The sequence below is a fragment of the Corvus moneduloides genome, chromosome 1 (assembly GCF_009650955.1).
Source record: "Corvus moneduloides isolate bCorMon1 chromosome 1, bCorMon1.pri, whole genome shotgun sequence".
NCBI classification, from domain to species: Eukaryota; Metazoa; Chordata; class Aves; order Passeriformes; family Corvidae; genus Corvus; species Corvus moneduloides.
In genome coordinates, this window is record NC_045476.1 from 152413850 (window position 1) to 152427148 (window position 13299).

The window sequence follows — 13299 nt, forward strand, 5'->3', positions numbered from 1 at the left end:
CTTATGCATTTTTTACAATTTTCCTACTGGAAACTATTTATTTTATGTATGGCAATATCCACTTGACATCTCTTATTTCACAGACTTTAGCAAATGCTGTAAACAGTTTCTTTTACACCTGCTCTTCAGGAGACAGACTGCATGTCATCACTATGCTGATAGACCTTGGAGTCTCAGCAATGCAAGTTCAACCTTTATAACAGCAACAGGATTTCATGGTAAAAAGCAGACACAGTGACTGGACAGCCAAATTATTTCTGAAGCACTTTCTCATTCCTTTTCAATAAAGGTACACTTGATACAAGCAGCTCTTGAATTCACGCTAGCAACATAGGCTCATTGAAACATGAACCCATTCAGTGAATAAATAAGGCCAGGCTACCACAAATTCTGTACAGGTATAGATGAAGAGGAGAACAGACATAAGGGGACCAAGTGAGCTATGCAATTAACTTAAGAGCAAAATGGATCTTAGTGAACAAAGTAATAAAGGGCAGTAAGTAACATGCATCACATGCACACGAGAAAATAATTTAAGCTATGGATTAAAGTACAAAATAGTTGCTCATTTGTTTTGCAAACTAGTAAGTCAATAAGCAGGCTTGTGCAAGCATCTACAGAGATTCTCTTGAATAGTGAAGAACTCTGGATTTCAAGATTGTGAGATGCACAAAGTTGCATGCAAAGAGGGTGCTACAAGAGATAAGAAGTGTAAGTACAAAAAGCAAAGAAAACCAATTGGTGGATAGAGAGGAAGAGACCTAAAATAACTCTCTCACAAGGAAAAGTATTCACCATAAATTACAATTGTCAGTCACCAACCTACTTAGGCAAACTCCAAACTAGGTACCACTGCTGCCCTAAGAATTTCAGAGAGAATATGGAGAGATAAAAAAGAGTAATAAAGCACCTGGGTATGCAACAAGTCTTCATTAGTTGCACTGATCTTGGAAGAAACTTGTCTTGTAGTCACTGCTTAGAAAGTTGGCTAGTCATGCTTCACCACAAATTTTTTTTTCTGAGAATGCCTCTTTCTCAAGTCCTAACAGTACTACTATTCAATTCTATAATCAGCCAACATTAAATCAAAAACTTTTTTTAAACACTAAAGTACCTATCCAACACACACAGAACAGCTCAGACACACAGTGGTTAAGTCTTTATTATAGCATCAGAGGTGCATTGACCCACACACGCATCACAGATCTCTGCCTTTGCCCTACTCATGAAAGCTGGTGTCTGCTGAACATGTGGCACAGAAATGGCTGCGATTCAGCTGTCGATCCAGGCTTTATTTCTTGTCCCATGAATGATGCACAGTCATCAAAATGCAAATGAAAATATCTTTATTCATTCTCACTAGCATAACTAGTTTGCTATCTGGCAGTTGACTTCTGTTTTCAGTCCTGGCTTTCCCTCAACTGCCTAAAAGTTACCTCCCTTATCACTGTTCAAGGCTATCCCTTCCCTGGTACACTTAACTGAAGAGCCTGGAAACGCCTTCTTTCCTTCCCCCAGTAAAATTCTTCACCTCCTACTGCTTACTCATACCACTGTATCCTACTCGCTCTAGTACCCCAGATGATTTGTGTAGCAATGAACCATCAGCCGAGAGCACGCAGAGGACAATCTGAGAGAAAGCTTCTATTGACGCACATTACAATTCTCTTTCTTTATGTTTATGAAACAGCATTATTAAAAGTCTCTTTCTTGCTTTTACTAGGTTATGTGCAGAGAAGCAGATCAAATCAACCAAAATCCCCTCTGGGGGAAGAAAATAAAATTTAAAAAGAAAAGCCACAAAGATAGGGCAGAGAGCAAATGAATGGGGAATGGAGGAAAATAGTAACTTGATTGTTCAGCTGAAGAATAGGAGCTAGCAAAGTTCCACATTATACAGAGATGGATAGGGCTGCACTAAAGACCAGCTAAAATCCTCACTGAGTGTCTTCCTCATACCCTTTTTTTTGTCAATCACATACTCCCTGCAAGCATATTAGATCATGTAATTGAATGCAGAGTTCACTTCAGCCCAAGTTCAGTCCCCTGCACACCTCCTTGCTTCATCCAGGAGGAGCACAAACTAGGGTGAATTCTTATTGTTTTAAGTAATGAACCTGCTCTTTAATGCCAAGTTTAGCTCATACTGCACAGAGAACATGCAGCTATTCACAGCAACTCCCTCACTCTTTCTGTAGTCCTTTTGCAAGAGGACACTTCTGGAGAGAGAAGGAGGACCCTATGCAAAGGTGAGGGAACATAAAACTTACTCAAGGCAGAAGCCACTGTGGCTGAGATCTGTAGATCTAATCTGCTTCAGCTTTTCCTGAAGGTCTCTCTCAGACCATACTTCGCCTCATTTATAGAAGTTAGTACAGGTGTTTCCAACCCTACCTGCTGTGGAGAATCAGTACTTTCCAGGATGGCATTTCTACAGCTGCAGCCTAATGCAGGACCCCTCCTTCCCCCAAATCCCATTGACCAGACAAAGCAGGGTTCCTCTTACAGAGCAGTATCAGTTCTTATATACTAGGAAAATGAAAGCTACATATCTTATGCATCATGACCCTGCCTGTTAACATTTTTATGGCTCAGTGCCTAATTCCCCATCTCCTCTCTGTTTCTGGGTTGTCCTGGCCAAATTTCCCTCTTAGCTACTCGATGCAAATCAAGTTCTTGTGGTGAGTGGAATTGTTCTGGACACACAGATGAGCTAGACTTTGTCATAAAAGTGATCAGGCTGGGTCAGACTAGAAGTCTAGCCCTTTATGCCACTCCTTGAGAAAACAGCATGAGAGCAGGGCGTACATGAATTGATCCTTCCTTGGCACCTTAGGAATAACCCGCAAAGGTAAAAGTGCACTTGGGGAACTCTGTGTTATACGAAAAACTATTTCCTTTTTTTAATTTAAAGCACAAAACCCGACAGCTTCATCGTTCTGCCTTGTGACCTAGTTCCTTTTTCCACCTTCTCCAAACTATTCATCAAGGCCTAAGGATTCTCTCCATGGTCATCTCTTCCGAGCTGAAGAATCAGAATCTTTGTAACCTGCCCATCTCTTTTCCAAGCTAAAGAATGATAATATCTGTAACCTGCCTTCAGAGACCACGTCTCTGACCAACTGACTGTTCTTTTCTGTATTCCTTCTAGTCCTCTCCTTCTTTTGGGGCGTGACAAGCAAAAGCTGCAGGGAGCATTCACAATACAAGAGCAATACGCAATGATACAGAAACAAAGATCTTCCTTGCCTTTTTCTGAGTTCTCCTCATAGTTCTTGAAATCTTGTTTGTTATTTTGACCAGCACCAACCAGACAGTTTCAGAAGACTTCAAAATTACTCAATTTTTTAGCCCTTTTCTCCACCTTTGCCCTTGGCACCTTCCAGAACTACACCCTCTGCATTCTCTGCATGTTTTGAGAGATAATTGAGGGCTGAGCTGTTCAACTGTTAATCTGCAAGGATAAATACCTGTATCCATTCAAAGGCAACAGCTTTCATGAGAAATAACCCACAACAGGATTGCTCAGTTTTAAACTGAGTATCTCTTGATCACAGAAAGGGCATTGCATTAGAGATCACACAGTCTGGACAAAAGGAGAGACAGTGAAGAGACAAAACAGGGCACAAGAGAGTAAAGCTGTCTCAGCCAGGACAACAGAGAAAATTGGCTCCAGAACCAGGCACAGTATCCTAACAGACCCACAGACTCAATACTTAGTGAACTTAAAAGTAGCCTTTTAACAGCTCTACTACCTCTGCAAACTAGCTGTATTACTTTCAGAGACAAATGGGCAAACCAAAACCTTACAGTGCTCCACAGACACCTAGTTCTGCATCCACCACCAAGCCTGCATAGAAGATGTTTTGGACAGAAACCTCTCCATGGTTATCAGCTCAACAACCAGTACCAGTCTGCAATTCTGACTCCATCCAGCTACAGTGCCTTGCTCTGAGCCTGTCACTGCTGTTCTCCTGCCATAGCCCTTGTGACACAGCAATACTGGGAAGCACTAGAGATTGGCTCTAAGCAGCCTGCCCTGAACCTCATACACTCAGCTGTAAACAAGAGGAACAAAGCTACACAACCTCCTTGGATGTCACGTGCCATGCTTGGACATAACAGAAGAACAAAAAAACCCTCCAAAACCTCTCAAGAACAGTTCTATTTTATAATTTCCATTTAAGCATGAGATCTTACATTTAATTTCCATTTAAGCATGAGATCTTACATCCATTTAAATAAGATCTTACAATGTCACTACAGGTTTTGTCAGTACTTTCCAGTAGTACGTTAGGAAATGCATCCAAAGTCTAACTCTTGTCATTTGCTCACTTGCATTTCCTTCTTGGTGCAGAAAGCACATGAACTTTCAAAGCATGACTCCTTCCTTTTGCCCATATATTACCACCACCTGACAAGTTTTAACCTTATGATGGGATTCAATTGTGCTGAACGAGTAAATTTATATTAATCAACGCCCTCCTTGAGCTTCTAAGTCTTCCAAGTATTTTAAAGGGTAAGGTCAAACACTCAAGGAACTGTATCTAAACTAGTTGACCTGAAAGTACTTCCGAGTTTCCAGAAACACTCTTATTCTACAACCAAATTTAATCCAAGGGAAACACAGTGTCACACCAAGTCTATACTTGGTACCTTGATTCCTGCCTAGTATATGTTCATTTGTAAAAGCAAGAAGGGTAAAATGATTACATAACTTCCATAATATCCACCCTCCACTCAATCTGAGTACACCCAAAGACACTCCATTGCAGTGACCTTCTTTGTTTTAGCTTCATTTTGGGGTTTCCAATTCCCACAATGGAATGCAACTTCTGAACTTCAGCTCACAGTCTCCCTTTCAAATGTAGCAACATAGATTGGAAAGCTCTAAGCAGTAGTTCAAAGCAGAGAAGCACACGCAACCACCAGGCTATATGCACACTGTGGGGGCGGGCAGGAGGTTGTGCTGCTGCTGAGCAAGAAATAAGGGTGTAGATGTTACAGACCAACAAGAAGGCTGCCACGTGAACGTGGGTAAGGAAAGATCTGTGTTCAGGTCTGGAATTCCATAAATGCTGATGCATTTTTACAATAAATGGTCAGAAAGTAACATACAGAACACAAGACCAAAGGCTGATGTTCAAATCTTATGCCCCACTGTCCAATGCACTTCCAGCATTGGTCTTGCCAATCGCCTCTGCTATGGCCCAATGTGATTGTTTCAACTGGAGAGCTGAATTGAGATGTGTGTCTCAGTCCTGCTTCCAACTGGCAGCTATTTCCAAGCCACATGTCTGAATCCCTCAAGCTAAGAAGTGGTTAGAAATCAGTGAAGAAACCAAAAACACTGATGGAAGCATGTCCTATTTTTGAATCACAGGGTTTGTTACTTCTCTGGTCCATAGGAAAGTAAGTGTGCTGAAAGACCATCTATTGGATCACGTTCCCTGGAGACTTAGATATGGAGACATATCCAGTCTGAGCTTGAAGTGCATGTAGGAATAAGACAAAGTTGAACAACTGAATACCTGTCAGAAGAGTTGTACTTTTGGGCACACCCTGGAACAGCATGATAGGTACCTACACTGAAACCTGCTTCAAAGCTGTCCTCTGGATGATCCTGAACTCACTTTAACATTCTTGGCAGAGTTAGCATAGCACATCTATGAGCTCACCGTATCTCGAGTCCCTGAAAAAACACATGGCAGCATTCAATATCCATGGAGTTGCTAGGCACTGAAGGCGTTCAACCAAGGTACATCACATAGCTGAAATTCACAGGATCACTCTGATACAAGCTGGTTACAAGCTGCAAATAACTTCAGTCCTGCAGCAGTTAACCTGGATGCCACTCCACAGAATGCCCTAACCTCCTTCGAGTCTCAGTCTCTTTAAGGATTACCAAGGGGTAAGGCCAGTCGTTGACATTTTATGCCAGCAAGGCTCCACTTCTTAGTAAAAAATATCCCATAGGAAGACCCAAGGTCTCAATAGCATGAGCCCACTACAGAAGAGCCACAGGAGACTGGAAATTTACATAAACTTCCAGGAGGAGACCTGCAACAAATGTTATGTGGCACTTTCCAAACCCTATACAAGAAAGGTGTTAGACCAAACTTCATTAAACACTTACCATGAAAGAAATCCATGATATCATTAGCACTTTTTCTTTGCACAGGAATCTGAAAGACACCACAGATCAGAGCTGCAGGGGATCCAACAGAACTGTGTGGGATCACCTGTATGCAGACATCATCTGGTAGGTGCTGTCAGTCTCTCACTTTCCTGTGCAATAAACACTGGGGGGTAAGGAAATCACCATTTCTCTCTCTTCCCCTTTACCTCTGCTGCACAAGAGCAAACTGAAAAAAAAAAATTTGAGAACACTGTTCCAGAGATCAAAAGCCTTTTTCTACTGGCTCTGACCTAGTTCTTTCATTCTTACTAGAAGGAAAAAAAACACTTAAAGGAACATTGTCAAAACTGTTGAGTCTAAAAATAGACTTACCTTGGCAGTGCTCCCATCTCGATGGGCTCATATTAAGGAGTGCAAACTCACTTTCCTCATACACATACCAATCCTTTCATCAATCTGGAAGCACTGATACTATACAGCCCAAAGTACTTCCCAGTCCACAGAATCTCTTTTGGGACACTAGAGTATGTATAATATATAAATGGCAAAGAACTGTAGTATTCTCCAAATTCCCACTTCATATTTGAAAGTCTACCACTGTCAGCTATCCCAGTAAAAATGTTTGGATATTTTCCTTAAGTAAACCAATGGACATTTGTTGCCATAGCTAAACACCATGCTAAGACAGCTTTAAAATAATCAGATTTGAGGAAGATTTCAGAAATTTGTTACATAAAATGAACAAACTTTTCAAAGATTCTCCAAAAAGTATAAGCTACAAAATGTTTTCACCTTAGCCACACGGAGCATTTCTGAAAGAAAAAACAAAAGAAAGACTCTGGGTTTGTGGCTGAAGCTGACCAACGAGCAGGTTCCATAGAACAATAGCCCTGGTGGAGCTGGTGGGGCAGTGGATGTTGGCTCAGGTCAGGAACTCTCCGTGCTGCAGAATCCAGGCCTCTCTTGTGCCCCAGGGACCTTTCCACTCTCTGCCAGTTGCATCCCAGAGCCAGCCACTTGCAAGTCTGTGCAAGAAGCCAGCTGGCCCAACCATTCAAAAGCCTCGCTTCACTCTATAAAAGAAAGCCCAGGAAGCCCATCCTAGCCAAGCTCCCAGCTGACTACTGCAGAGACTGGAAGGCCAGACAACCTCACCTTAAACCTTATTACCAAGCTTCCAGAACTGATGTACAGCAGGTTTATGCTCTCAAGATCCCAAGCTGAAAACCAGGAAAGCATTTTTCCGAAGAAAACTAACAAATCAAACAAACAGAAAACAAAAAAATCCCAACTGTTCTTCCTGAGTCCAGGACATTTTTCTACAAAACTATCTATTTAGAAAATTCAATGGCAACCTTACTTTCGACTAAAGCAGGGTCTGTACACTGTGGTCATCGGAATCATGAGGAACAAGTAACCTCTCAGCTTTCCAAACAGAAGCTGTAATGCCACATGTTCATTGCCAAAAGTCACAGTTCAGGAACAGAGCACAGCTCACACTCAGGGCTCCAATACGGCAGAAGATGCATTAAGGGAAAAGCAAGCTTTTAAGCACAGTCACACAAAGAAACATGGTTCCAACAGTAAATGATGGATAATAAAAGGCCTGAAATGTGGATGCACTACATACACACAAAGTAGTTATGGCCACATGGCTACTTGTGCTGAAATAGTCATACTGCTGTGTTAGTGTGAGGGCAACAGAATTATGCAAAGGCAAGAAAGTTGAGGGAGAAAAAAACAAAATGGGAGGAATGCAGAACACACAGACAAGAATGCCTATTCTGAGACACCACAGCAGGATGCATCCTGGGGGAAGGAAATGGGAAGAAGGAGTTAAAGAGAAAAATTACACCTCAGGAGAAGGGAAAGGCACTGCTTCTCAAAGCTTTAGCAGAGCTTTCCTTCATTAATATTTACAAAGCTTTTAGAGATTCTCAGATGGAGGGCACTGCAGATATGACAGGAATTATTACAGACCTGAAAAGATCTAGCAAACAGACTGAGAAGGACTTCAAGTAAATAAAAGAGGATGACATTAGTGAGCACACTGAAACAGGGGTTGCTGCTGGCATATGAACCATCTGGTGCATGGCAGTCCATTTCATTTACTTACTTACCCACTACTGGGCACGCATGCCCAGTTCATGTCACTATGCTTTTGCCACCAAAGAAGTAAAGCTTTTATTCAGGACCTTCCTTCTTTGTATCATTCCAGTCTTCAAAACTGCCATTTGGCAAAGCAGCCTGGGCATAAGAAATGTTTGCCTCATGGAGAGGCTTACGCTTAGGAAGAACAACTTGGGATGTTGACAGACACCTTTTGAGACATAGTGGTCTTGTTTACGTTTATTTGAATTTGCATAGGAATCTGTTTTCCAGGGATGTTTAGCTCCCCACTGCCTCCAGGAAGCATAAGTTTTTGCTGGACTATCATTTGTGCTGTTCACTTTAGGTACCTAGCAAAAGACAGCATCAGCATGATTTTCAGCAATAAAGTGTCTCTGGTAGAACTGTAGATTTCGGCATAGCTGAGAAACAAAATTCATAGTAGTCTCAAAATGAACACACAAAAACACCAACATACACTAAATTAAGCACAGCAGAAGGGGTCAGATGGCTGGTTTACACAGGATTCTTTAATTTTCCCAAGGGCACCAAAACCAGCAAGACGAGGCACAAACCCCAGGACTGTCACTGCCTCACTCTAAAGCACTAGAAAACCAAGTGAATTTTGAAAGCAGAGAGCAGTAAAGCGGATTTGCCATTTCCCATACACCTCTCTCCTCCAACTTCCCAAAAGACCCAATGGAAAGGGAACACAGCCAATGTCAGACGGCTAAAAGGAGCCCAGCACTAACTGGAAGACCTAGCAAAGCATCCACCTGTCTTGGTAGTTATCGCCTCAGTTACCGGGGTACTTCCCCAAGAACTGGGCACCTTATGAACACCTCACAGCTCCCGGCTGCCCAGGAGCTGAGCATCTCGGCCCTTTGGCTTCTCCATCCTTCTGAGGGAAGGAGGGGCCGAGCACAGCTCTGCGCCCATGCGGGGGACGGCCGGGGGCTGCTGGAGCTACGCGGGCATCGCGGCCTCGGGGCACTTCAGGGATCTGGGCAGCAGCGAGGGACGGCGGCGCCTCGGCGCCCGCGGGAAACCGACCGGCGGCGGGGCGGGGGAGGCGCCCGGGGCTGAGCGCGGCCGCCGGGGCCGCTCCGGAGGGAGGCGGCGCAGGTCGGCCGCCCTTGCCGGGAGAGGCGGCACCTCCGGGCCCGCCGGGAAGTTGCCGACCGAAGCCGCCGGGCAGCCCCTGCCGCCTACCCCGCCGCGGGCGGGGGCGGCAGCCGCGGCCCGGCCCCACGGCACCTGGTCCGGGGCAGCCGCGGCGCTGCGGGCGGCGGGGCCGAGGGGCGCGGGGTCGGCGGGTACCCCGCGGGCGAGGCCGGGGCAGTGCGCGGCAGAGTGGCCCCGCCGGCGGGCACTGCTCTCCCACCGGGCCGAGCCGGGTAGCTCCGCCACGGCGCAGGTGAGTGCCCGGGGGAGGAGACAGGGGAGGGACCCCGGGGGCGGCGGGCAGGGGACGCGACGCCCTTACCTTCCACCGCCATCCTCCCGGCCTCGCATAGTGCGCCGGCCGCCGACCCGGCCCCGGCGGCGCTGCCCCGGCCGCCCCCCCGCCCGCGCGGGCTCCGCTCATCTGCAGCCGCGGCGATCAACCTGCAGCGCTCGCTGACAGCGGGCGGGGCCGCGCCGCGGATCCCTGGGAAACGTAGTCCCGGGAAACGGGCGCCCGGCCAGGCACCGGCGTTGCCTGCCGCCGGCGGGGCCCCGGGGCGCCTCCGCGTGTCCCCGCAGGGCAGGGACAGCAGCACGGGGGCGGGCCGTGCGCTGTGAGAGGCGGCAGGGCTGGGGACCCCCGCGAGGCGTTTGTGTGGGACAGGGACTGTGCGGGCACCCTGCCCCAAGGAGCTTCATTTCACAGCTCTGGGATGTTTCTCTCCAGGATTTCAGTCACCTCAGACATCCAGGCTGACGGCTCCAGGATAAGCCTGTCCCCGTCCCACCCCGCTGCACGCCCTGGCCGGCCGGAGGAGTTTGTCCGCAACGAAAGAAAAAGGCACACACAGCCCTGGGAACTACCAGTCAGCACCTCACCCCGGAGTGAGGCCCTCAGTTTTTGTCCATTCTCCACCCTATCCCACACTGTCAGGTCCTACAACAAATCCAGAAAACGAAGGAGATTAGGGACACAGTAGCGGAGCCAATGGCACCCTCGAGATCTGTCCTGGGAAACAGCGTTGGACTTTGTACACTTTTCAGTTTTATTTTGAGATATCAGAAAGGTTTTGAAAACTTTTTTCCACTTCAAAAGTAGCCATTTTTTTCATTTTGAGTGTACCAGCAAATATTAACTACCCAGAAAGAGTCTATGAATTACTCCACTCATCAAAGTTATGTCATTATTAAAATCAAAGAGGACAACAGCAAAGAGACTGAGTATACAAGGGCAAACCCAGATAGGGCATGAAAACTTTGCCACATGTTCTTTTTGTTTGTTAGCAGTGGCCATTGTGGCTAATAAGTGTTATTTGTGACAAATTTTTGCAAAACAAACCTTCAAATTAGAGTGCAAAGAACATACAATATGCAAGTGAATACAGTCTTCATAAACCCCAGGAATTGTGACACTTTTGAAATATCTAAAGTAATTAAAAACTGGGTTGTCATTATTTATTTTAGAAAGGAAACTCAGAGCCAATAAGGAATGTTTTGAAGCCCAACTCTTTCCTTAAGCTTTCTAATAAACAACTTTGCCCTGAAGAGCTGACTTGTTGTTTGCTCTCATAAGCACTTGAACTATTAGCCTTTTTGTTGTACATGAGTCAAGATACAAGTTTCCTGGAGCAGCAGCCTTATCGTTCATGTGTTTGCAAAGTGGGAGGCATATGCAGAGTGCATTATAAGTAAAAAAATTGAGAGGATATGCTGGTACTCCCAAGTGCAATACAGTTACACACCTGATCCCACATGCTGGCAGAATGGACTGATCTTCACATGCTTTCTGTCAAGCAGATAGGATGATCTTAGATATCACAGTTTTCAAATATATGTAATACACACATACAGCCTTCAATACATAATAAGCTTCTGTGATTTTGATGGCATTTTGTATTAAGCTTATGTATTCAAATATTAATAATTTATTTGACTGTGACAATATTTGGAGACATGTTGGAGTAATTACCTGACTAATGCATATGTGAAGCAGTGCTTTCTTTGAAATGAGTTGGGAGCCATAGAGGGAATAAATCAAGGTTCAGAGTTGAAATGGCATGGACATGGAGAGCTGGAGTCGTATCCCCATTGGTATGCTGAATTTCTGACTGGTAACTACATTTCAGCTCTGGACCCCGAGGACATCCCCAGTGAGTACAATTTTACTAAGCCCTTTAAACAGCCCTGTAGTTTTTAATTACAACTTCATGCCTGCTGAAGAACAGCAAAATTACGGCTGTGACTAGATAGCAAATAGGGCATGACAAATGTTAAAAGGTGTAGTGTGTGATACCTAATAGCTAGTGAAACCTAATATTCAACAGTATCTAAAACCATCAGAAACTTAACAAATTCTGGTCAAAACTAGACAAATTGTAATTTAATGTATGTTGCTCATTAGAGAAAAAAGGCTGTGAATTGATTCAAGAGGTTGTGTGAATTGATTCAATTAATCTATGGTAAAGTACAGTCTGTTTTGAGAAAAGCTTTCAGAAGCATCAGGTGAAAGTGAGCTAACTTTCTTAAAACACCCTGCTAAAATTATAGTGTAGAAAAAGACCATCTTTCTCTGCTAAGAAAGAGCTATTTCTTGCTTTCTCTGCCTTGCTTTCTTGCTTCTCATTTTACCTTGCCTTTCTTCGGAGAGATTTCTTCTAAACTTTCTCTTAAAAGTGTAGCAAATTCCTTTTAAACAGACTTGGTTTGTCACAGCCACAGTGAGTTTGCTGTGTACTTTGCCCTAGGTCACCAGATGAAAAGGCAATACTGACCAGAGGCTCCTCAGCCATTTGAATTATTTCTGAATAGGACTTCTGCCAGCTAACATCAGATGAAAGTACAGTTGATGAATGTCCATCAACAGTATTGCTCTATTGCAAGAGTTCTGAAGTCTAAACAAGATGTTAGACTTGCATACTTCACTACACTGTAATCCATCATCGTTTTTCTCTTTTTATTCCCCTTTCACCTTATAGAAATTCAACAGTCATTAAGCTTTAAGCAACTGCTTGTGTTCCTAAGTCTTTTCTGTAAAACAGTGACATTCTCACTTATCTTCATCTAATGATCTTGTTAGCAAGGTACTTCTGCCATATCACTGTGACCCAAGATTTTCAAACATGATTATTTTATTTTGGGTGCCCAAACACACGCACAGGAGCAGTTTTCAGGGACAGTTGACCTCAAGTCAGGCACCACGTGTCTCTGGCAGTGAACACACGGTGGCACAGCTGTGTCTGAACATTTTTGTCTGTGATTTGCTTTGCTGAGTGGGTCTAAACTGTGATGGTTTGTTGTCAAACTCAAGGATGACAGAAACAGGACCACACCATCTGCCTAAAATTTCATTATCTGGACTCCTACATTCCTGGGAAAGAATATGTATTTCAAAGGTAACTGATGATAAGTACATTTAGTTTGGGAAAAGGTTTGGGAGGAACATATGTAGGACTATACAGATTTGATACTGATGGGGAAGAAGTGGGGTTTTCCACTTCAGTGCCTCTGCCAGTATGGAGGGCTGGAAGAGGAAAAGGGAAGGGCTGTATGATGGCTCGGGCCCACTCTTAGCACATGCCCTGGGCCAGGAGCTGCACTTGTTTGCTAATGAAAAACAAGGATGTTTCGGCAGAAATTTTGTGGACGCTACAGTGTAGGAGGTAGGTGAAAATTCAGGTGTGGAAGCAGTGAGTAGAGAATTCCCTTCCAATTCCCCTCCCTTTGTCACAGTCAGCCACATGGCTGGAAAAACAGCCTGAGGAATTGTGGGTGCCAGATCTGGAGTGAGAGGAGGAGGGTGTGGAGTTTCTCTGCATTCTCTTTTTTTTCCAGGAAGTGGCATTTCCTAAGAAACCTGAGACTCATGCAAATACCTGAAAGGCACA

The 13299-nt window shown here is 44.6% G+C and overlaps 1 protein-coding gene and 1 long non-coding RNA gene across 2 annotated transcripts in view; one reads left to right on the plus strand and one right to left on the minus strand.

Moving 5' to 3' along the window:
• Positions 1 to 9869, minus strand: part of SAMD12 (sterile alpha motif domain containing 12) — a 179948-nt gene extending 170079 nt beyond the window's left edge. The window contains exon 1 of the mRNA XM_032131986.1: positions 9735 to 9869. Coding sequence (XP_031987877.1) covers positions 9735 to 9747 — 13 coding nt within the window. The 5' untranslated portion in view covers positions 9748 to 9869. The remainder of the gene's footprint in view (positions 1 to 9734) is intronic.
• Positions 9544 to 11842, plus strand: LOC116454892. The gene is made up of 2 exons (XR_004244231.1): positions 9544 to 9665; positions 10143 to 11842. It is a non-coding gene; the product is annotated as an uncharacterized LOC116454892 (long non-coding RNA).
• The last annotated feature ends 1457 nt before the right edge of the window (positions 11843 to 13299 follow it).